General features: G+C 36.4%; 1 protein-coding gene and 1 long non-coding RNA gene across 2 annotated transcripts in view; both read left to right on the top strand.

Moving 5' to 3' along the window:
• Positions 1-16,801, top strand: part of rhbdl3 (rhomboid, veinlet-like 3 (Drosophila)) — a 93,898-nt gene extending 77,097 nt beyond the window's left edge. Inside the window, exons 7-9 of the mRNA XM_048198434.1 lie at positions 2,001-2,113; positions 11,282-11,449; positions 15,168-16,801. Coding sequence (XP_048054391.1) covers positions 2,001-2,113; positions 11,282-11,449; positions 15,168-15,457 — 571 coding nt within the window. The 3' untranslated portion in view covers positions 15,458-16,801. The remainder of the gene's footprint in view (positions 1-2,000; positions 2,114-11,281; positions 11,450-15,167) is intronic.
• A 7,103-nt stretch (positions 16,802-23,904) lies between these two features.
• LOC125272942 lies at positions 23,905-26,508 on the top strand. The gene is made up of 3 exons (XR_007185970.1): positions 23,905-24,228; positions 24,584-24,688; positions 26,310-26,508. It is a non-coding gene; the product is annotated as an uncharacterized LOC125272942 (long non-coding RNA).

The following is a 26,508-nucleotide window of genomic DNA, read 5'->3' as shown; positions in this document are numbered from 1 at the left end:
GAGACCACCTGTCACAGAGAAAGTTTTTTATTTTTTTGCTCAGTGAAAAAAGTAGTTCCAAACAAAGCCACAACAGAATTAACCATTGCACTTCTTCATTACATGTATACATACTGTATCATATATATTTTTTAGTGTGTGTAGAAACTTTGTTCTAGCTTTTTTGAATTTACCCTCTTATTCACTTTTCATATCAGTGATTTAATAATCTCTTATTCTGGAAACAGTGGATTTTTTGGAACACAGATCAGTTTAAGATCAGAGCCTTAGCAACTTATAATTCAAGATCATTAATGCAAATTTTTCTGTTAAGTAATTATGTTTCTGGGGACATAAACTGTCTCTTGTATACCTATACTGAAGATTGGCTAATGCATTCAGAGATGTTCACTTTCAGTTGCAAGTCTATCCAGTTTCATTTCGTTGTTGCTTTTGTCTGTCAGGCTTATGTCTTTGTCAGCATCCTGAATAAGTTGTGTCACTGATTCTTTCTTCACATCTGCATGATCATCCATCATGAGTTAAGTTACATGCCCCAGTTATCTGAAGCTTAGTGAATTTCAGGTCCTTGTTCTATGAGAATAATTATTCTGACCTTGTCCTGCTTCTTATTATTTTAGATCTGGGTCCAGATTTTGACCCACTGGGATCCTATAGGATCTATTTGGCAATGTTGAGGAGAGCCAAGTATGTGACATGAGGAATATTACTTGTAGTTAAAAGTGTTTCTTTGTCACCCAGATATGTCATTATTAAGGGCCAGAGTCACATACAATGCTGTAGGTGTGAAGGACTTCATGTGTAACAGTTTTCCATGTGCACTGCTGAAAGTCAGAGAATTAGAACAGTTGGAGAAATGGTCAGGGCTTCAAAAAAACAAACAGGACTAAACAAAGTTGGAGCAGTAGTGGGAATGGAAAATTCCCACTTAACTTCTGTGTCAGAGTACATACACAACCCACTAGACCTCATCTCGAAACATTACTCTATTCTGACAAGTATTGGAAACTTTTATATGAGATCACAGCAACAGCATTTTCAAATCTTACATAAATTAGGATTTATTTGTTGATTTTTAAAAAAAGAAGCATTTCTTTAAATGTATTAGAAAATGTCTTCTGCTAATCTAATTGCATAATTTGAAGTCAAGTTAATTTGAAGTCAATTTAAATCCAAGATGCTCTTGGATTTACCATCTGGAGGTTGATAAGGCCACGTGGGTGGCATAATAATCAGATTTTTTTCTTTCACAATTATGATATACGATCAATTGAAGCATTGTAAAGGAATAGTTTACGCAAAAATAAAAATTCCATGCAACCAAAATGTTCAAGATTCAAAAAGTACATAAAGACATTATAAAAGTAATCCAAATGTATAGAGCAATTTAATCCAAGTATTCTGAAGACACAATTACTTTATATGATGAACAGGCTTTTTGATCAGCTCACATACATAGTGTACATCAAATATGGTAAACAGAAGTTCAACCGTGCATGCTTGACGCTTGAGAATTGCATTGCTGAGTTTTGTCCTTTTATTTATGAAGTTTTTTTCTCTCTTATGTCAGTTTGTGGTTGTGGTTTGTGGTCAGATCAGTTAAGTCCTCTGGTTTTATAATTTACAGGTAGTTAACAAGTAGTCAGTGCATGAAGTGGAAAAATAAAGTGCTGGTACTCCCGATGCTCTGTTCAAAATGCATTCCAGAAGAAGGGAGGGTGCGGCAGGAACGGTACACAAGGAAAACTAGCGGTGCGCTAAAGGTAAAAATAGAAAAGTGCAAGTACTGTGTATTGGCACGTACCGGCCCACTTCAAGCACTGGAAGTAGTACAATATAAGATTTGCCAACTTTACATAACCAAACCTGTTTGTATACCCTGCACTAAATCCAAATATACCAATTGTAAAAAATAAAAAAAGGGGGGGTGGGGGTATTCATCCCTTCCTCAAACTCATCTGTAATAATGCTAATGCTAATGGCTGATTTATATGTTTCAGAATAGAACACCTGGGCCTAAACATGGCCATGCAACTTTTGGTCGGTGTGCCGTTAGAGATGGTCCATGGAGCTTTGAGAATTGGCCTGGTATATGTGTGTGGCGTACTGGCAGGTGAGTCAAACTCAGCATAGATTTTTTTAGGGGGGTTTTGGTACTATTTGTGATGAGAAAGTGTGCTATTTTAGTGCAATCTTTTTTAAAGCCTTTTTTAAAAAATCAATTAACATGAACTAGAGAAGTCATGGAAAATTCATTGGAAATTCATAGGTCAAAAGTGTGGGAGTTCTGTTTTTTGCTGTTTTAACTTAGAACTGAGATTTTTCAAATGCAGTCTTTGAATGACAATCCATATCTGTCAGTCACTTCGATGTTGATGTACTGACACTAAGGGTCACACCTTGGAGCCCCAAACAGCTTTGATACTTTGAGAAAAGGTCAATGAAAACTGGCGAGTGGAATTTGCATGTGCCACTTCCTCGGACATAAGGGTATAAAGGAGATGGCGTGCATCCACTCATTCAGATTTTTTCTTCTGAACCGAGTGTTTATTGATGCAAATATTCAATCCATTCACCTCTAAAAGGGAACCTGGTTTCTTGGCTTGTGTTTACGGCGCATTGCAGTGGGCTCTATCCCCCTCTAAAGCACAGATAAGTGCAGAGAGCACTTTCCCCTGTGCACTTTAGCTTTAAAAGAGCAGATGTCCCTAAAAGAGCAAACACAGACAGAGAGTGTCTTTTTAAACATGCTTCTCCACCTGTGTGTTTCTGGTTGCAGTCGATATCTCTCATCCTCAGATGGCCACAATTTCTGCCTTTCGTGTTTGGGGACGATTCATGTTCTCATTGTGAGAACATGACCATGGCAATGTTATGGTCACGACTCTCTTTTCTGGTTAGAGAAAAAGTCACTTCAGTTGCACCCTGTCCCTGTCCTTCTGCTATGCACAAGGCCAGAGGATAATCGGATGCACAATAGGAGCATTTCCACTGGGTCAATTACCACAGGCCTCCCATTTCTCGTCTCACTTTGTGTCCGGTGGAGTTCATGGATGAGTTAGGTGGCTCAATGTCCACCATGGTGGTCCAGGAACGCCATCTCTGGCTCAACAATTCTGAGATGAGGGAGTTAACAAAGAAATTAACAAAATTAATTTTCTTGACGCTCCCATCTCACAAGGACACTGTGGAGAACTTTGCTCAGCAGATCTCAGCCATTAAAAAACAGAGGCGATCAAACATTTTCTGCCAAATCCACCAACCCCTTACAGCCTGCCGAGGTCCTGCACTCCGTTTACTTGTCACTGAGGGTGTCCACCTGCAGCTGCTACAGCCCAAGCCCTTAGCCCGGCCGCAGTGTAGAGCCACCCACAGAAAGGTGAGTGCCTATTCATCAGGTGATTGGTAAGAATCCAAGGAAGGCTTTGAAGTGACCCTGAGATGGCCGTCGCCTCATGCTCAGCTGCAGCACACACAAATCCCTACTCGGCTCAGTGTGACGCGTCACAAGGACAAACAGCTTCTTCACCCATAAGTCTGGTTTCAGACGGGATATACGGAGCAAGGTAGGTGTTTCAGTGCACCCACAGGTGCAACCATATGGTCGGGACATGATGTTTTCCAATTTGGCAGCAGGGCTCTGCTTCAAAAGCATCAAAAATGATTGTCCCACTAGTGCCACTCATAAGGAACTTGGAATAATGGTTACCGCCCCCCAACCCAAGCAAATCCGTACAAGGTCCTCCCTTTCGGGCTGTCTCTGTCACCTTGCATCTTTATGAAAGTCACAGATACTGCCCTTGCCCTGCTAAGGGAAGTGGGCTTTTAGCATTCACAATTATCTTGATGAGTGGCTGATTCTGGCTCATTCTCAGGATTTTATTTTGTGGGCACAGGGACCTGGTGCTCAGACACCTCAGCCGATTGGGGCTACAGGTCAACTGGAAAAAGAGCAAGCTCTCCCCAGAGCAGGGCATCTCTTTTCTTGGGATGGAGCTGGACTCAGTCACTATGACAGCGCATCCCACGAACGAGCATGCTCAGTCAGTGCTGCATTGCCTGAATTCATTTAGGGGAAAAACAGTGGTCCCATAATCAGGTTCCTCAGGGGTGCCAGGAGATTAAATCCTCCTAGGTTGCACCTTATTCCTTCTTGGGACCTCTCTGTAGTCTTGCTGGGCCTACAGAGAGCTTCTTTTGAGCCCTTGGTTTTCAGTTGAGTTGATCACCGTCTCTTTAAAGACAGTCCTCCTGACCGTGCTTACTTCCATTAAGAGGGTTGTGGACCTGCAGGTATACTCTGTCAGCAAAACATGCCTAGAGTTCAGTCCAGCATACTCTCACATGATCCTAAGACCCTGGCCAGGCTATGTGCCCAAAGTTCCTACGACCCTGTTTAGGGATCAAGTGGTGAACTTCTAAGCACTGCCTCGGAACCTCCAGCAACCTGCTCATTGGTGTTTTCCCCAGCGACCCCTAGTGTCAGTACATTAGCACAACATCAAAGTTACTGACAGATAGGGAACATCTTGGTTACTATTGTAAGAAAACGAGACGTTGTGTCCCTTTTGCCACAACACTAAACCACCCGCTGAATGGCTGGGACATGTTCTCAGCTCTTAAGCACCAACCAGAATGAGTGGATGCACGGCACATCCTTTTATACCCATATCGTCAATTCTCATTTGCCTTTTCTCAAAGTATAATAGGTGTTTGGGGCTCACAAGTGCGACCCTGTCTGACTTGTCTGTCTAGAGTACATTATTCCAGAAGTACTGTTCTTCATTTGTTGGATAGCAAACATCCATCTTGCCTTTTCCATCCATCAAAAAACGTTTTTTTTTTTTTTTTTAAAGTAGCTGCTGCTTTGCTGCCCTAGCATGTAGACCAGATTTGTGCAGTCTCTTTCACATGGTTGGCAGCTCTATCAACATTCACATTGTATACAGCTGACTGTAGATCCCTTATAACATCCTAGGGTCTCTTTGAGGGGTCTTTTACATGACACCCTTTCAACTAAAAACGGAAAACTTTTTATACGTTTTGGCCGTTCATTTACATGACAACAGCATTTTGGTGGCCTTAAAATGCAAATTTTTGAAAACAGGTTTCAAAGTGCAAGTTTTTGAAAATGGTCTCCGTGTAAACATCAAAAACACGGATGACGTCATGCACAGAATGCAGCGTCTTTAGTCATATTTCCGGATTTGTATAAATGGGGATCGTTTTGACAACGGTGTCGTCTGTACGCAGAAAATTCAAAGTTAAAACTTCTCTGTTTTAAGCATATCATTGTCATGTAAACATACTCTGAGCCTCCTTGAAGCATCTTGTGCCCTGCTCTTGAGGTGAGTTTGGTGGAACGGTTCAGTCTGGACAGATTGCCAGTGGTCTGAAACCTTCTCCATTGTGCATTATTTTAGATACAGTGAAATAGAGATTTAGAAAGGTTAGAAATGTCTTTAAATCGTTTTCCAGGCTCCTATGATTCAACAACCTTCTTTCAGGGGGTCAGGCATCACTTTTGTTCATGACACCAAAACAGACTAGTTTATTCAGGTTTACATAAGGTGTCACCTTCTTCTTTAATTATGTTCTATTCATGATGTTCTATTCTATTTCTCTCACTTCTACTCAAGTTTCTGTGCTCAAGTAGGCCTACAGCAGCTATTACAACTGTGTGGCCAGTCATTTGTTATTACATCAATTAGAGCCTTATGTACTAAATGCATATAGGGAGGGACCTTTTCATTCTAGAGAGCATGAAACTGTCAAAAATCTCTATAGTACATCATGAGTCCAATATTTATTTTCATGGAACAAAGTCAACTTGTGAATAGTGCACTTAATCCAACCACTCTGTTTACTTGTGATTAAACTAATGAAATAAACAAAATTGAAGTTCTGAAAACTCATAAAATCAAGTAGAAATCATAAAATTAATCTGAGTCAGATAGATGGAAGCAAACATGTTGGTATAACATAATGATTATATAATTATGTCCATGGACCAGCCATGTGCTTTCAGACTTGTGAAGATTAACAAATGGAAAGCTGATTAAAACGCTACAAACACTCTGAGCTTTTCCAACATTAGAAAACCTCTCACAACAGTCTGAAACCCCTGCTGAGAGTGTGGTTAAAAAAAAACAAAAAAAAACAAAAAAAAAACAGTAAAACAGAGAGATGAAGAGGCACGAGGAGTGAAAGAGAGAAAGATGCAGAGCAAAGGACAGAAGAAAGGAGGGAAAGCCCACCTGCATTTTCCATCAGCTGTAGGATTTGATTTGAAGTGGAAATGTCATTTCACTCTCCCTGATGACATTAGCAGCTTGTGTGTGTGTGTGTGTGTGTGTGTGTGTGTGTGTGTGTGTGTGTGTGTGTGTGTGTGTGTGTGTGTGCTCCTGGAGAATCAGCAGCAGATGTCATACACAGAGGGCAGAAGTTTAACCCCAGCCCTCACTTTACTGCAGCCCAGACCCAGACCCGGGAAATTAGGCATACATTTCTGGAATATTTTGGAGAAGACTCCAGTAAGTTGAAATGATAAAGGCTGTTTGTAGAGCTTGCAGGTATATATAGGTACATTGTATATAATGAATATTGTTGGCTCTTTGACTAAGGTGTTTACATTGAATAATTTAAAATGTAAACACCTCCCATTTTTACAAAGTGAAACGACTGAACCAAGCTAATTGATTGTGAAGAATGTAATCTCATATTGACTGACATTTCATCAATTTTTAACAAAATATAAACAACACTGAAGCCTAAAATAAAATGTAATTCCGCAAAAGAAGTGCTTTATGTAAAAAATGAAGTGCAATGTATTTGTAATCATAATTGACCATAAGGAGAATATTTCAAGAATATTCAGATTAAAGGCCTGTTAACGCCAAAAACAAGTATAACAACTATAAAGATAACTGTAACTATATTAGCATCCACATAAGTTAACAATATCATTCTGGTTATGTAAATCGCACGCTGCAGTTTTGTCCTCTGCCACTTTAATTGCTCTAACTCTAAGTAAAATGGATTCTGATTGGTTGTCAGCTGGAAAAAAAATCGATCTGAAAGTGATTCCAACCATATCATTTCTCTTTGCCGTTATCGTTATATTTGTGGTGTTGACTTTGCTATTCTTTTATATTCAGAATGATTTTTAGAACTATATCTTTATCATTATAGATATCATTCCTGGTGTGAGCAGGTCTTAATAGTCAATTATGTTTTTTCCAAGGTTCATTCTTACATTATTACAATTGCTTCTCTTCAATCGTAAATATGTGTTTACAACCCTGGGGGAACATGAGTTAATGACAAATGTAAGTAAATACAGTTGTTTAAAAGTAAACAATTGTGGGTGAGTAAATGACTTTTTTCAGTGAACTACAGTATGCTTTTAATGTTTGGTAATAAGGAAAGGAAATAAAGTTCTTTATTGCAATTTTGTTTTTGCAAATCAATCACCTGTAACACTTTAATATGAAGAACAATTCTCACTTTTTAACTACTTGCTTATTAGCTTGCATAATGGCTGTTTATTAATACTTATAAAGCACATATTAATGCCTTATTTGGAATGATCATATTCTACATCCCTGTTACAAACTGCTCCGAGACTTAGGGTGGAGATCCAAATGCAGCTTTTATTGGGACAATCCAGAGTCTTAATCCAAATAACAGGCAATAGGTCAAAACACAGGCAATCAGTCCAAAAATGCAACCAGGCAGAAAACACAGGCAAAAGGGAAATCCAGAAGACAAGCAGAGAATAAAAAAAACCAAGATGGAACCAGGAAATGTTCAGAAATGCAGTGTAGACATGTACAAAACCTCACCGTGAATGACAGTGTGAACAGGGTTTATATAGGCTGGGTTAAACAAGGTAATGAGGAACAGCTGTAGACAATTATGGATGACAAAACTGGGCAATGAGTCACGGGTAATGTTGTTCTTGATGGAGTTACAACAGTCTGGGGTGGAGTGCCCTCTGGTGGTAATCACGGGCACTGTAGCTGGTGACTGCGACAATCACTAAATCCTACCCCATACCTAAACTTAACAACTACCAAATTTCTTGTTTGTTTATATATATTATATATATATATTATATATATATATATATATATATAAAATGTGTGTGTGTGTATCAATTTACTGCTTCAGTCATTTAACTGGATTTTAGATTTTGACTTGGTTTCTGCAGGTCTCATGTCAAGAGGCTTCGTGTTATGAATAAAATTTCCACAGTGATGCAGTAAATTGAGTTTCATTTAAAGCAGCCACATTAAAGGAATAGTTTAAAGGTCCCGTTTTTCGTGGTTTTTTGAAGCTTTGATTGTGTTTATAGTGTGCAATATAACATGTGTTCATGTTTCGCGTGTAAAAAAAACACAGTATTTTTCACATAATTTACTTATCTGTATACCGCTGTTTCCACTGTCATAAAAACGGGCTGATGACTTCCTTGTTCTATGAAGTCCCTCCTTCAGAAATACGTAACGAGTTCTGATTGTGCCAGCGGTTCCTGTGTTGTGATTCGACAGCAGTTTAGCGCATCTTGCCCGGAAAGGTCACGCCTCTTACCATAACGTGGAGATGCATGCGCTCAGTGTTATTGTAAACATGTCTTTAATTTTACCCTATCAATTTGAGCCAGAATCAGACCCGGTGATTGGACTGCGGGATGAAAATAACAGCGTTTCGACGACATGGCGACAAACACACGCAACTCTTGTGTATTCCTGTGGGCGGAGGTTAGTCAGAAAACTGTTTTAGTGACGTCATTAAAGAAGGAAGTAGAGGGATGTAGTCCAAACTGGCCGTTCAATGTAGGCGACTTCTGTTAAATAAAATATCTCACTTGGCATTGAACTTTGAGCTTTAAAATTTTACAGATTTTATTTATACTCTAACAACAACATTACACACTAACTAAAGTTTGAAACATGGGATCATGAAGAACGGGACCTTTAAAAATCTTGGTCCCACTTTATATTAAGAGTCTTTAACTACTATGTACTAACATTTAAATGAATCATTTTATAAAATGCACTTATTGTGTACACCCTGTATGTGTTTTTTTTTACAATTTTTACAATTAAAGAATACCTGCATGTAATTACAACTATAAATATAGCTGCAAGCAGCAATTACGGGGCCAAGCACGAAAACAGCAGAAGAAGCCAGCCAACATGGCTGGGAGCATCAGACCAATTGCAACAGTGAGCAATTAAAGACCTATTAAGATCATTTTAGGCAAAAGAGCTGAAAAATTATCAAAAATGAGGATTTACTGTTTCATCACTTTCGACCAATAGGTGGCGCTGTGACCAAATTAATGTGGTATGGTCAGAGTGAGGTGACAATGACACTTGCAAAGTTTGGTGTCAATATGTCAAAGCATTGCAGAGATACATCTTCAAGAGTCGTTCTTGAATCATGCCTCAAATTCTTTGCTCTGGTATACGAAAACAGTTTGACATATTGACTTGAAATCCATAACGTTTTGTCGGCATGGTCTGAAGATGATGCGGTTCAATTTTGGTGAAAATTGGAGCAACGGTCTAGGAGGAGTTCGAAAAAGTAGGTTTTTAAAGAAAAACAATATGGCGGACAGGAAGTTCAGCTGACTATGGCAAATTTTATATCTATGTTCTCAGCATGACCCAAGGAATTGACAGAGACCAGTTTCATTACAATCGGTTAATACAGTCAAAAGTTATTAGCATTTTTTTGTAAATTTTGTTATAACTTTTGACCACAAGGTGGCGCAGTGCCGAATCTTCTCAGGCTCCTTCAGGGCATTGTACTGATGACCCATACCGAGTTTCGTAATGATACGCTAATTGCAAAAGTTGCAAAGTTTGGTGTCAATATGTCAAAGCATTGCAGAGATACAGCTTCAAGAGTGGGTTTTGCATCATGCCTCAAATTCGTTGCTCCGGTATATGAAAATGGTTTGATGTATCGACTTGAAATCTATAATTTTTTGTCGACATGGTCTGAAGATGATACGGTTCAATTTGGTGAAAATCGGAGCAACGGTCTAGGAGAAAATACAGCATTCGTAAAATACAGCATTTTAGCACAAAATTCAAAATGGCTGACGGCCAATATGCAAAAATTGGATATCATTCGACTCAGCATGACTCTCTGAATCCATCGAGAAATTTATGATTTTTGGACAAACCCATCAGAAGTTATAAGCAAAAATGACCATTTTTCATATCTCTGCACCAGTAGGTGGCACTGCGCCGAAACACTGCATGATGCCTCAGGTCATGCTTGTGATGACATGTACCAAGTTTGGTCTGAATACGATAAAGCGTTGCAGAGATACAGCCTTGTGTCCATTTTCGCAAGCACTACATACAATTTGTTCGTGTCTTTTTCGAAAACGGTTGTAGGAATCAACTTGAATTCCATAACTTTTAGTCGGCATAGTCTGAAGATGATCTGGTTCAATTTTCATGAAAATTGGAGTAACTGCCTAGGAGGAGTTCGAAAAAGTACATTTTACAGAAAATTCAAAATGGCGGAAAAATTTTCATGATGGAAAATGACGTCATAGGGACATTCAAATCGGCTTGACCCAAGGAATCAGGAAAAAAGAATTTCGTTTCTAACCCTTACGGTTCAAAAGTTATTAGCATAAACATAAGTGCAACTTTGGACAGCTGGTGGCGCTAGAGGGATTGAGTTAGAGACTCTAATTTTGCTATGGACAAAGGTCAGACTGTCCTCTAACTGTGTGCCAAATTTCACAACTTTCCCGCAAGCGGTTCTATGGGCTCCCATAGACTTCAAGAGCGGAAGAAGAAGAAGAAGAAGAAGAATCGAAAATAAAAAGAACGCCAACAGATACAATAGGTGCCTAAGCACCTTCGGTGCTTGGCCCCTAATTACAGTACACTGCTGACCCTTCCCTTACACTTTAACCTACCTTTAAACTTAACCATACCATGAAACCCATGTCTTTAACCTTATCTCCCTCCTCATTAGCAGAAGCAAAAGTGTTTTGCAATACAACATGAACACAATAACATGAGTACAATGTATCTAGAATTTTTTATGTGAATACATTTAATTAAAGACACCTAATATAAGGTGTGACCAAAATTACAATTTTCATTTGTTCAGCAATGTTATTTGTTAACGATGGTTTAATTTCAAGTGATTTTGGCTCCAGTTTCTAAGAAAGAGAAAATATTGGTGATAATGTCCTCAACATGTTTGTGTTATTGTGACTTTTGTCTGCATTGTCTTGCTGCAGGTTCATTGGCTGTGTCAGTAACGGACATGACAGCACCTGTGGTCGGATCATCAGGGGGAGTCTACGCTCTGGTCTCCGCCCACCTCGCCAATGTTGTCATGGTAATTGGGAAATCACTATATTCCTATAATGGCACTTTGAGGAATTGTGACTTGGTTTGGTCAGAAATTTGAATATGAATATACAATGTCCAAAATTCCAAGCAATTGGAACACTAATCACCATTACGGCGACTTCAAAACAATTACAGTACTAAACAATATAATTTCTTACAGTGGCATGGTTAAATACAACTTTATCATGTAAATTCACAGTAAAACAAGCAGCAAATCACTGTGATTTTAAGTATCATTTTGCTGTTGATTAACAGTAAGAAAATGACCCAGCATGCATTAATTTCACTGTAAATTTCTGACTACAGTTATTGATTATAAAATAATACTCTTAAATCCTATAAAACCTGGCAATATTTTACAGTGTAGACTTAATTCAAGCTTAATTCAGCTCGTGTTTAAATTCTCTTGAAAAATACCAGGATGCCTATGACTCAGACTTGTGTCAGGATGAATAATGAGTGTGAAGTTCAGCCGGATTTCTCTTGTCACAAAAATTACTCAATAACTCAAGCTATTAACCCTTTCTGATGTGTTTGTGTGTGATTCATTCTTTTTCTGACTTTATTTCAGACACGGCTGTTCCCATTGATATTCTCAGATTAGCAAATAGCTGAAAGATTGTTAGGATCTTGTTACAAGAGTTTTAGCCATTCATATGATACGTTAAACTCAAGTCTTGTATGTTGCTCCTCCCCCTCTGTGGCTGACCAATCAAAGACCTCTATGCTGCTCCCCGAAACTTTGACATTATCTCTAAGTGAATGGAGGTATTTTGTACTGCATAATGACCTGGAAACAGTCATTAAATATTAACACTGGGGCTGTACACAGTTCTCCCTGGTCAGATCATGAACCCTCCTATACTTGCTCAGCATTTCAAGTAGAACTTTTTGTGTCAGCACTGTTACATGGTCAGGACTCAGATTACACATAGTCTGGCCACACAAAAACTGATCTCTCATCAGGCCAAATCAAAACTGACTCAGTTATTATTTGGAATATTACATGCAAAACAGCAAGACTGACCTTGAATTAGCTGATGAGTCACAGGTGCTAATGCTGCTCCCTATGCCAGCTCTGATCCTCACATCATCACTGAAAATGCCAGAACAAATATCCATCTCAGTTTGAAGCAACCTCAATAAAATAGGGTACCAAAACCAATTCCCTGGAACAACACCAGAACAGTCTAAGCAAGAATACTGATGTGCTTTCTCTCTTACCTACCAATTTCCTACTCTTATCTCATAATTAGGGCCCAAGCGAAAATTCGCGCAGGGCCTGGTGTGCTATGTAAACTTTTTCATGTTCTTCTAAGGATTATTATTATTTTTTTTTTTTTTTTTTTTTTATTTTTTTTTATTTTTTTTCCGTCTTCCGGGGCTTTTTGGGGGCCTTAACATGCTCAAAAACTCTTGAAAATTGGCACACACATTGGAATCCGCGGCCATTAGGACGCCGGAGAGGCTGGTACCCGGGCGTGGCAGGGGGGCTCGACAGCGCCCCCTTGAAAAAAGTCTGAAAATTTGGTCCATATATTAAACACGCTTGCACGTATTAGTATGAAACTCAGTACACATATAGACCTCATCGGGCCGAACAACTTTCGTGCTCTAAGTTAAACACCACGCCAACAGGAAGTCAGCTATTAAGGGTTGTTTGAAAAACGCATGCTCTGGAATTTGATATACTCCTCCTAGACGATTAATCCGATCGCCACCAAACTCGGTCAGCATGAAGTCAAGACACTGATGATTAAAAATTGCCAGGGGATTTTTGATATCTCGAACGGTTTGGCCGTGGCGAGGCAACGAATTTATGGCGAGAAAAAGGAAACAGGAAATGTGTTATAACGTCTGCATACATATATTGATCTTTATGAAACTTCACGAGTGTGTTCGTTATAGGAGTCTGATCACATGGATGTGACTATTGTGAGTCAAAGTTATAGCGCCACCAACTGGCAGCAGGAAGTGTATCACTTTTTGAAATGTTTTGAGATCACCCTCTTATTTTTACCTGATTTGCTTCAAACTTCATCAGTGTAATGTCAATACACAGCAGATGTAGACCTATGACAGGATTTTTGATATTTGAAATATTGTTGCCATGGCAACAGGTCAAACTGTAATAATATTCTTGAGTGTTTTTGAGGCTCTTAACATGCTTCAAATTGCATGAAACTCGACACACACATCAATATTGTCAACCAGTAGACATGGACAAAGCCATAGAAATGGGCGTGGTGGAGGGGCTCAATAGCGCCACCTTTTGACAAAAGTGGGGGGGTTAGTTTTTCCTACAGTCACCAAACTCGGTACACATATTGTTCTCATCAAGCCGGACAATTTTCTAATTTACATTCATTAGCTCCGACCAACAGGAAGTCAGCTATTTTGGTTTGAATGTTAATTTTTTGAAAAAACAGGCTATGAATTTTATACTACTGCTCCTACAGGGTTTATCCAATTTACACCAAACTTTTTTTTGGTTGAAGTTGTTTATTGGGTTTTGGATATCTCAAACGGTTTGGCCGTGGCGAGGCAACGAATTTATGGCAAGAAAAGGGAAACAAAGTGTTATAACTTCTGCATACATTAATTGATTTTGATGACTTAGTCTTCGTTGTACAAGGCTGATCACATGGATGTGACTATTGTGATTCAAAGTCATAGCGCCATCAACTGGAAGCAGAAAATGTGTCACTTTCAGCTCAGAGATCACCCTTGATGCTTACGCTTCAAAATTCATCAGGGTTGCCAGTAATCCTTTGAAAATGGAGGGAGGAGGGGCTGCACACGCAACATGAATGAGCTCACCTGACAATGGAAGGCGGCGAGCCTTACACTATAATTTGAGTTGATTTATCTGCATTTTAATATGCCTCTGGATATAGAGCTTTTTACATGGATGCTGAGGCTTTTTAGGAAAGGTAGAATATACGATCTCTGACCTGGTTTGTTTGCTTACTTGCATGGCAACAATACGCTGTGTTTTCTGCCAGCTGGCAACCCGGGGTGTCAAAATACTATTAGGTAAATTGGCAGTGGGTGGGATCACACAGACCAAAACAAAAACAGACATTCCGACATGGAATGCGCATTTCAAAGTAGAATATCTGGCTGTAGCATTGTCTTTCAGGGAAACAAGTATATGAACTTACTGTAGTAAGTTTCCTAAATTTCTGCAAACATGGTGTTTTTGTGTTTTAGTACAGTCAAAACAATATCAATTTAACGTTATCAAATGTAAATCTCAAAAAATCCATTTTATAATGTTGTAATGCCTAAATTCTTTCATTCAACATTAAAATTCTACAGAATTTTAATATGGTCAGTTTATCAGTTATCGGCTTATCAGTATCAGACAGAATTTTAATATTGGTGCATCCCTATAGTTTTTTCTAGAACTAAAATGTCAAAGTCTGCAGAACTTTTCCTTTCTCTGAAGGTGCCTTAAGTTATTTTTTCCCCACATATTTATTCAGTACACAGTGGTTAAGAACATTTTCGACCTATGAATTAATTATAGTTACCAAATACCTGCAAATAGAACATTTCTGTAGATGACATCGAAAACTGAAACCTTTTGCAAGGAATTTCTTTTCTTTTCTACACCCACTGTTAGTGCAAGTCCAATAAACATAAATATGAACAAAAAATGACTTCATGCACTTTTAAGTTTACTGTATCAAAGATTTGCTGTATTTACTGAAATTTGTAATATAATCACCACTCATATAGATTCTACATGTAACCCCTCAAAGTAAGCATTTTCTGTATCTGCAGTGAGTGTGGAGTTTGGTCGTGCTGTCTGGCTCCGATTCTATCCCCCAGCTTTCCCACCATGCCCTAATCCCAGCTTTGTGGCCCATCTGGGGGGTGTGGCAGTGGGGCTCACCCTTGGTGTTGTGGTTCTTCAGAACTATGAACAGCGTTTGCAGGAACAGTCCTTATTCTGGATCTTCTTCAGTGTCTACACACTCTTTATCCTCTGTGGAATCTTCTGGAACATTTTTGCTTACAATCTCTTGGATGTCAAGTTACCCCCACCTCCATGAAGCACAGTGTGTTTGTGTGTGTGTGTAATGACAGGCAATATAATTTAACAGTTGTAAAGGTCATGAATGAGAAACAAATGCTAGTACCTTACTGCAGTGCTCCTGCAATGTTTGTGTTAATAGTGCCTAAACCATGCCAAGTTTTAGTGCCATCAAAGCAGCTAAAACAGCAGATTTAGATTTTTAAGCAATGATGAATGTAAATTTGCAGGAAAATCCCAAAGGTTGATGCTTTTTACAGCTATAATTTGTGCCAGCGATCGAGGGCTATCAGCGATAGCACAAGTATTCATTTAAAAAAAAACAACAACTTAGATTTAGAAGCTGCTACTGGCTTGTTAACTGAAAAAATTAATTCATATATTCTATGCTAGTTTAAATATTTCTTAATTATTGAAGGAATAATTACATTCCTTAAACTGGCACAGAACCTGAGGTTGCATTAGCAAAGAGAAATATCAGTATGAAGACCTTTTTAGTAAGTGTTCTATATTTTTATAAATGACTATAGACAAGTGCATGAGGTAGTATGAGAGCAATGTTAAAGCCCATTGTGTGTGAAGAACCCTTAAAAGATATTAAAGAGTACTGGAAACAAATGAACAGCTAGATATACTTCTCTCTATCTGGAAAACATTTAAGCATTTTTCTGAAAATAATACAGCTTTATAAGGTCGACTTAAAAAAACTGCAGTCCCTTCCTGTTTTCAGTGGTCGTCTGCAAGGGAATTTCCTAGACTTTAATATGTAAACCATTATTAATCAAATCTCTCCATAATATCTAAAAATATGAATAATAATTTAATAATCAATGACATGCTATCTTTCTGATCACCAAGTCAAAACTTGACCGGTCTATAGTACTGTAGTAAAAGACAAGAGCAAATCATGCAGTGCCATCTACAGACTATGAACAATATTTAAACACTTGTAAATTAATGGAGAGTCCGATTCCTTCTAACATCTACTCACTTGTGTAGGAAATTTCACTTTTCCACTCCATTATAGCATATTTTTTATACTTCAGACCAGAGGTTCTGAACTCTGGCCCTTGAGATACACTTTCTTGTAGAGTTAACCTCCACCCTTGATTAAACTCACCTACCTGCAACTTTTTAGTAATCCTGAAGATTTTAATTAGCTTGTTCAGGTGTGTTTGATTAGGGTTGGACCTAAACTCTGCAGAAAAGTGGACTTTGAGGGTCCTCGTTTCGGGTACATTTACATGACAGAAATGTACTAAAAACAGAAAAGTTTTTTTTCTTTGCATTTTTCATGTAAAGACAACAGTATTGTCAAAACAATCCCAGTTCACACAGATCCGCAAAAAATATTAAAAAACGCTGGTATTATGCATGCCAGGCCAGTAGATGGTGATGTCACTTTGTAAAGAAACACTTTGCATCTATAGACTGAACACGTAATACGTATGTGCATGACGTCACTGTTTTCACAAATTTGTGCTTTTGTAGTTTACTCGGAGACAATAACAGTATCATTGTCAAAAACTTGCACTTTCAGTCCCGTTTTCAAAAGTTTTCATTTTCAGGCCCCCATTCATATGATATGTTACCCCAAAACACCATTGTTGTGTAAATGAAAGGCCAAAGCACATAAAATGTTGTACGTTTTTGGTTGAAAATGGTGTTGTGTAAACAGCCCCTTAGGTTCTAACATTTAGGCTATGTGTTTGTCTAAGTCTTTATAAGCACAGGCTTCATGACACTGCAACTTTTACCTCTCATATTTATGCGAAAAGAAGTAAAAATATTTACTCCCTTTTGACTTTTTTGTGCCACATTGCATCATTTGAATTAATATTATTTCAATATCCTTTCTGACTGTGATTTAGTGGTTGAAATTCGCTTGAGCTTTCTCACATGAAGAAAAATATATATCTAAGTTATGCACATTAGTAAAATGATTAAAACAAGTTAGTTTTATCACTTTAGCTGTTATGTTTATTTTTAATAATTTTAAGGAGACTCAGTCTACCTTCCCTGATGGACCGCCACTGCTCATTTTTGTTGTTGTTGCCATCAAGGAAGAGAATTTACAGTACTAGCACTATGAGAATTTTTGTCCTGAAATTGCACATTTGATTAGATTTATTGAATCATATTTGAATCACGTTAGTGGAACAACAGCAAGAACTTGGGAATCACCAGAACTCAATTTCAAATCAATGATCAACAGAATAAGAACATGTAATTTATCAGCTATACATGCTACACATAACTAAATTGATCTGTTATATGCTGTTTAATATGTAAGTATTGCAGTAGTTTTCAATAAATTGTGATTTACTGTGTGATCTACTGTATACCTCAAATACTGTAAGTGGTCTATGTTATGAAGTTTATTTCTATTGGTGCTGTAGTATTTGAACAGGTTGCTGAGTGTCTGTGCCTCTAGTAACTGGTTAGCTCCTCTCAGTTCTGTGCACAGTCGTTCTTTACAGCAACACTGATCCTGGTACAGCTTTGTGTGTTCTCTGAGTATCTTCTGCCTGTAGCGTGTGTTGCCACTGATTCTCAAACTAACAAGAAAATGGGAAACTCTAAATAAAATCTTCAACTGCTGAAAGTTAAAGAACCCAGTACTTCAATCCCAGTTTATACTACTTTGTGTCCTGAACAACAGGAAATGTTTTAACAATGTATTTAAGCTACTTTTGAAGTGCCAGTATTTTGTTTTGTGTTGTGCTGACCTTACTGTATCAAAATGTAATGTTGGGATGCAAGTAACCTGGGATTGTGTGTAAAGGGCTATGGCACTGGAAATATGAGTTCAAGCATATTTCAACATGCGTCCGTTTTGTAGATTTGATATGTAAATATAAAGTGCATTAAAAAAATCTGTAATTGAAAATGGCGTTTTCTGGACTTTCATTATGAATCAGGACAGTGGTTCTATAATAGTATGTGTGAAACCTGAAACTCTGGATAAAACTTTTATTTTTAAAGGTGCCCTAGAATGTTTTTTCACAAGATGTAATATAAGTCTAAGGTGTCCCCTGAATGTGTCTATGAAGTTTCAGCTCAAAATACCCCATAGATTTTTTTAATTAATTTTTTTAACTGCCTATTTTGGGGTATCATTAAATATGCGCAGATTCAGGCTGCGGCCCCTTTAAATCCTTGCGCTCCCTGCCCCCGAGCTCTCGACTATAAAACAGTGCATAAACAAAGTTCACACAGCTAATACAACCCTCAAATGGATCTTTACAAAATGTTCGTCATGCATGCTGCATGCATGCATCGGATCATGTGAGTAGGGTACAAAGGGGCTAAAGGCGCCGTGGGGCAATAGGCGCCTTTGATTTTATTTCCATCTGAACCACTAGATGGCACAAAAACTTGCTGCAGCACTTTCCTAAACATTCGTTTTTAAAAATGCACATGCAAATTTGTCTGATCTTTGACGCGATCGTGGGCAGCAACACAAAGTTGATTCTGAGGTAGTTTGATCTAATATTTGATGTTTTTTAAAATGTTGTTGATTTAAGTAGCAAATAAGTATCCATTAAATTAATGTTTGTATTTTCAGACAAAGGTCTTAATGATTTTCAGTTTTGTTCAAGGTAATTCAAGCAACAGTTTTTCAATAACGGAAGAATATGTAAAAGTATAGTATTTGGGGTAAAAAGTGCCCCTGATGTTGGGGCAAAAGGCACAATAATTAACATGATAATAAACAGCTGAATGACTTTTCCTTTTCTTGACATAACATGGTTAGATTCACATAGCAAATATCATATATCAAATTAGGTATTCATCTTAGAGATAATACCCATATAATGAAACAATCATATTTTAAAATATATTAATCATATCATAATAAAATATAATTTATTGTTACTACTGTAAATCTATACTAAATAGGCTATTGTGGGATCTCCTTCAATGCTTTCAGAATCTTTACTTTTTAAAATAATTTTGTTTATATTTCTGTATTTTTAAAATCTATTTTTTATATTTTATATATAAAAATATGTCACATAGGCCTATTTTAATGACAGTATATTTATTGAACAAAAATTAATTATTTTATTTATCAAAATAAACAGAAAATAGTAAAAAAAAATTGCTAAAGTTATTCTTTTGAATAAGTATTAACCTAATCATTATTAAAAACATATTATTTTAGCTAAAGTATTTGTATAAATACAGTATGCCTTTTACCCCATGTGTGGGGGTAAAAGGCCCCCCTCACCACCTCAAACATTTATAAGATTTTTAAACAAAATTAACCACTTTATGATTTTTTTTTTCCACACAAAATATGTTGCTCCATCAATGTTCAATACAAACATATATATTTTTCCTGCAATCATATACTTTGAGAGTAGTGAAAAGCACAATTTTTCTTAAGGTGTGCCTTTAGCCCCGTTGTACCCTATAGTATTTATTTGGATGTTGACTATAAAATTGATTCTGAATGTGTTTCATAGTGCTCCATGGCTAACAGGCTAAAGCTAACATTACACACTGTTGGAGAGATTTATAAAGAATGAAGATGTGTTTATGCATTATACAGACTGCAAGTGTTTAAAAATGAAAATAGCAACGGCTCCGTGAATATAGTAATAAACGATGGTAACTTTAACCACATTTAACAGTACATTAGCAACATGCTAACAAAACATTTAGAAAGACAATTTACAAATACCACTAAAAATATCATGTTCTCATGGATCATGTCAATTATTGCTCCATCTGCCATTTTCCGCTATTGTCTTTGCTTGCTTACCTAGTCTGATGATTCAGCTGTACACAGATCCAGACGTGACTTGTCTAATGCCTTGAACATGAGCTGGCATATGCAAATATTGGGGGTGTACATATTAATGATCCCAACTGTTACGTAACAGTCGGTGTTATGTTGAGATTCGCCTGTTCTTCGGAGGTCTTTTAAACAAATGAGATTTACATAAGAAGGAGGAAACAATGGTGTTTGAGACTCACTGTATGTCATTTCCATGTACTGAACTCTTGTTATTCAACTATGCCAAGGTAAATTAAATTTTAAATTCTATGTCACCTTTAATGAATTGCTTTAAAAATAAGCAAAAGTCATACAAATTAGGGTGTTTATTGTAATAAAATGAATATTGATTTCAATAAATTAATAAATTATGGTTTCTAGGCGACTAGAGTCTATAGTACCAAAGTATTGTGAAATTTGTTACAGTGATTTGAGGGTAGGGAGTCTAAAAAGTAATTCAGTACATTATTTAAATATTATTAATTTAAAACAAACTCTGTTGCAAATGTGTATCTTTAAGTTTGCGACAGCTATAAAAAGTATTCAGAAGTGTTAAAGGTGCCCTAGACTCAAAAATTGAATTTACCTTGGCATAGTTAAATAACAAGAGTTCAGTACATGGAAAAGACATACAGTGAGTCTCAAACCCCATTGTTTCCTCCTTCTTATATAAATCTCATTTGTTTAAACGACCTCCGAAGAACAGGCGAATCTCAACATAACACAGACTGTTACGTAATGTACTTATTGTACTTGTTGTACTTGTAATGTAATGACTGTTACGGGGTGTACGCCCCAATATTTGCATAATGCCAGCCCATGTTCCCAACATTATGAAAGGGATTACACAAGGGCAGCCAGTTAACGTCTGGAGCTGCACACAGCCGAATCATCAGACTAGGTAAGCAAGAACAACAGCGAAAAATGGCAGATGGAGCAATAATAACTGACATAATCCATGATAGCATGATATTTTTACTGATATTTGTAAATTGTCTTTCTAAATGTTTCGTTAGCATGTTGCTAATGTACTGTTAAATGAGGTTAAAGTTACCATCGTTTCTTACTGTATTCACGGAGACAAGAGCCGTCGCTATTTTCATTTTTTTAAACACTTGCAGTCTGTATAATGCAAACACAACTTCATTCTTTATAAATCTCTCCAACAGTGTAGCATTAGCCGCTAGCCACGGAGGACAGCCTCAAATTCACTCAGAATAAAACTTTAACATCCAAATAAATACTTTACTCACATAATTCGAAGCATGCATACAGCATGCATGACGAACATCTTGTAAAGATCCATTTGAGGGTTATATTAGCTGTGTGAACTTTATAAATGCGCTGTAATATAGTCAACAGCTCATGTGGCAGGGAGCACACGATTTAAGGGGGCGGCGCAGAGTGTAAATCAGTGCATTGTTAATGATGCCCCAAAATAGGCAGTTAAAAAAATTAATTAAAAAAAATCTATGGGGTATTTTGAGCTGAAACTTCACAGACACATTCAGGAGACACCTTAAACTTATATTACATCTTGTGAAAAAGCATTCTTGGGCACCTTTAATCTAATATTACTAGCCAAGGAAAGTTGCATGACTGTGTTCCATTTCTTAGAACAGTTAAAAACTGCAGTAAACCATGACGCACTGTCACACTGACTATAAAATTGAATGACTCCATTGCTCTTGAAAGTGACACTTGTATGTTACTGCATGTCCAACATAGATGAGAAACCATGGAGTGCGAGTCAGTTGTTAGTTAATGACAGTGGATAAACATGCATCATGCTGAGATGAATGCAAATGAGGAAAAATTCAGTTGCTGTTTGAGTCCTCTGTTTCGTTTAAAACAACTCTTTCAGAGAAGCGGTGAACTGTATCACTGATATTCACTGTATCATGTAAATTCCCGAGATGATTTAACATCATGTTTAAATCTTTACTCAGTTGTTCTCTTGAAGAGGAGTATATTATTATTATTATCATTATTATCATCTATCCATATAAGAAAGTCCTTGTACTAGAATGTCCTCATGCCGTTGTTTCTCACTGGGGAAAAAGCTGCTTTCAAGCATCTGCTAAAAACCTGTGGGGCTAATGACTTACAGAACGGGACTGTATGATAGACCATCCCTGTATACAAACCTAAGGAATTTTCTGTGAAAGAATTAAACATGTATGTGAAAGTAAACCAAACCAATTATTCTGATAAACTGGTCAACGGAGACCTTGTGTTTCAATACCTTGAAGAAATATATTCAAATGGGGCAAGGTAATAAGTACTTTGCACTGTACAATTCATAGGCGTAATTTGCGGGTGGGACATGTCCCCACCACTTTTTGAAAGGGTCGATATTGTCCCCACCACTTTTTGAAACATCTGGCATCATCTCGCGGATATCTAATACAAAAGAAACACCTCTAGTTGATTATCAATTTGTGTTAATAATAGGCGATCTGGCGCTGGGATGTGTTGTTTTTGAAATCATGTTGAGTGCTCGTTGACGCTGTTATCAGAGGCGCAACAGTGTTCTCTTGGCGCTCGTGCACGCTGCGCAGTGTTCACACGGACGAGCGCTTCAATCTATCGCTTAACTGTTGCAGAGACTCTCTATTCGTTACGTTGAATCACAAAACAAAATACAAATAAACGTGCCCTTGTGAAAAAGAAGTGCACTTAATTGTATTGAAAGTGTACTTTTTGTGTACTTCAAGTCTTAAAAGTATACTTTTTAAAAAGTGCACTTGCAGATAATATAATATAATTAAAATTAAAGGCCACTTAATTGTACTTAAAAAGAATATACTTTAATGACAATATTTATTAACACACTTAAGTGCACTTCTTAAAAATGAACTTTGTAATAATGTCTAATTAAGTTGTACTTAAAGAAATTACACTTTAATGACAATATTTATTAACATGCTTAAGTGCACTTTTTAAAAATGCACTTTGTAATAATGTCTAATTAATTTGTACTTAAAGAAAGTACACTTTAATGACAATATTTATTAACACGCTTAAGTGCACTTTTTAAAAATGCACTTTGTAATAATGTCAAATTAAGTTTTACTTACAGAAAGTACACTTTAATGACAAAATTTATAAACATGCTTAAGTGCACTTTTTAAAAATGCACTTTGTAATAATGTCTAATTAATTTGTACTTAAAGAAAGTACACTTTAATGACAATATTTATTAACACGCTTAAGTGCACTTTTTAAAAATGCACTTTGTAATAATGTCTAATTAAATTTTACTTACAGAAAGTACACTTTAATGACAATATTTCTAAATATGCTAAAGTGCACTTTTTAAAAATGCACTTTTTAATGATCTCTAATTAAGTTTTACTTAAAGAAAGTACACTTTAATGACAATATTTATTAACATGCTTAAGTGCACTTTTAAAAAATGCACTTTGTATTAATGTCTAATTAAGTTGTACTTAAAGAAAGTACACTTTAATGACAATATTTACTAACACGCTTAAGTGCACATTTTAAAAATGCATTTTGGAACAATGTCTAATTAAGTTTTACTTAAAGAAAGTACAATTTCAAGACAATATTTCTAAACACACTTAAGTGCACTTTTTTAAAAATGCACTTAATTTTTACTTAATTATGACTTTATAGTGTTTTAAATAAGTACACTTATTTTGATGTATTGACTAATATGCTAAAGCACATGAAAAAAATAATTTATTTTAATTTCAATTTAAGTGTGTTGTCCAAAATGACATTTGTTAATGTATTTTAAATGTGCTTAGTCTTTAATATATAGTATACTGTGTGCATTAATACACCTCTAGAAATACTGCTTATAATCTGTTTTTCTTTTTGCATTTGAAAAGTAAGGTGTTCAATTACTGTTTGTGTTTGTAATATGTAATATTTTTGTGCTTATCTAGTTAAATATTCATTTTGTAGGATCAGTACAGATCTGTCAATGGAGATACAGTGCAAGCTGTGTGGAATCAAAGACCCGTATTGATGAGGTGATGTTACAAGTTTTGTCATTAATTCTGCCATTAATTCAGCCAGCACATCCTGATCACACATTACAAGCTAAACACTGCCATCAACTATCCTTATAGCTTTTAAATGCTTTGAATCTTTTCTATTTGCAAGTAATACATTCTCACATGTGCACTTACAAATCCCCATCTCATCATTATATATTTATAATGATATTATATCATTATTTTCAAAGCAAAACGCATTCTGTGTGAACGCCCGCTCAATTTGCTTGGGTCTTGGGTTATTTATCTATATTTGTGTAATTGAAGTTATGTTTAATTCCCTGTAAAGTAGGAATAATAACATTTATAAAAATGTTCTCTATGTTTAAAGGCCAGTGTCAGTGAAGATGGTGTGGCCACTGGAATCCTGGTGTTTGTGGGAAATGTGAAGGATGTTCTCCCAGGATTCTACTACAGTGTTGTCCTGATGACTGAGGTAATTCATCTTAGGTGATGCAGTTGCGGTCAAAAGTTTACTTACACCTTGCAGAATGAACTGCTTCATCAGGGAAGTACTAAATAAAAAGACAACATGCAAATTTTTATGATCCCTTTTATTGTTAAAATTATTTTGCGAATACTGCAAGGTGTTAGGGTGATTTGCCTACAGTGGTTTAGGCTGCAGGATGGCCGAATGACTAAAGAAACGTTATCAGACAAGAAACTTATAGTTTTCTACCATCTTGCTATTACCACCCACTGCCACTTATAGCAACAACGGAAATAAGTGCAGTTATAATAGCAAAATATGTGGGAGATCATTGCACATCAAAATTAATACCTAATCAAAACTAGTTAGCACATAATTTATAATTGAAATAGTTTAATAATATTTGGTTTAGGACTGCACGATATTGGCAAAAAAAAAATTCTGCAATATATATTGCGATATGAAAAAAATTCACCAGATGACTTAAATAGCTCTATTTGGAAAGAAGTAATCATTCTAGGAGAATTGGGTTGATTTTGTAGGTGAGTGAATGCACATAGAAAATAATGAACAAATTATAAGCATAGATAAATATAGAACAAAGATACAAATGAAATAAATAGTGCTTTATATTTTTCAGCTAAGTCTAACAGTATTCAGTAGGGCTGGGTATTGACAATGTTCACGATTCGATTAGATTTCTATTCACAAGCTTGCAATTCGATTTCGATTCAATATCGTTTATTTTGGATGTATATCAGATACAGTTAATGACAAATTTTCTTGAGGAAAAAAAATCTCTCAAATAATGCTATAAACTAGACGAGGGAGTCACTTGGTACTATATTACTATAATATTGAAGGTTAAAATTAACTTATTTACATACAAACACTTAAATTACAATAAATAGTTTTTTTTTATAAGAAAGTTATAATACTAACTTTAGAATTACATAATCATATTTCTACTCCAATTCGTTTTTTGAAATATAAACATTTAAATCATGGCTGTCATAAATAATTTATTCAAACATGCATTAAATACATAAATTAATTATAAATAAAAATTTAAAATAAAATTATAATGAATATGTAACGTGGGGCATATAATTAGCAGAATGCTCCTCTCTATAGCTGACTAATGAGTTTATGCTGAATATGATTTTTCTGAAGTAAATGTGACGTTACGTGACATTGTTTACAAGCTGTTTTATTGACGTCTTTCCACGGTTGAAACACTGATCTGAGCGATTAAATGTGACATGTTATGGATCAGTTGTACTGTATCTTGTAACATACCTTCAGATGTTCATTCATATTTATTTCACACTGTAACTGGTATTAAAGTGGAGGAGATGATCGTTACACAGTACACATCTTGGCTTCAATCACTATCAGCAACTCTTTGCCTTTAGGAATACCAAATGGGTCTAGGAGGGTGGTGGAAAAGGACATCAAATGTCTTTGTTCATTTTTGATTATTTTCAAAACTACAAAGGTGTATATAAACTTTGGAGTGCAACTATATCTCTATATCTATTGCTTTCATTCAATTGAGCCAATTATAATAATGGACTGACTCTGTTTACAAACAATTGTTTTCCTTCTGTTTATCTTTTTCCTCAAGGTATTTTTTTTTTTTGACTTTCCTGCCTCTTTGGAACATGTCCATTTACGCATACTGTGTAGAGATGGTGCGCAGCTTCATGGACATTTGAGGTTTTCTGCCGATGGAGAGCTTCTGGGACATTGACATAAACAGCACTTTTTCCTACAACTTCAAAAAAGTTGGTGATAGACAATTTTGGTTTCTTGTTTTTGTGCCT

This window comes from Megalobrama amblycephala, linkage group LG7 (assembly GCF_018812025.1).
Source record: "Megalobrama amblycephala isolate DHTTF-2021 linkage group LG7, ASM1881202v1, whole genome shotgun sequence".
NCBI classification, from domain to species: domain Eukaryota; kingdom Metazoa; phylum Chordata; class Actinopteri; order Cypriniformes; family Xenocyprididae; genus Megalobrama; species Megalobrama amblycephala.
This window is presented reverse-complemented; position numbering and strand designations above follow the sequence as displayed.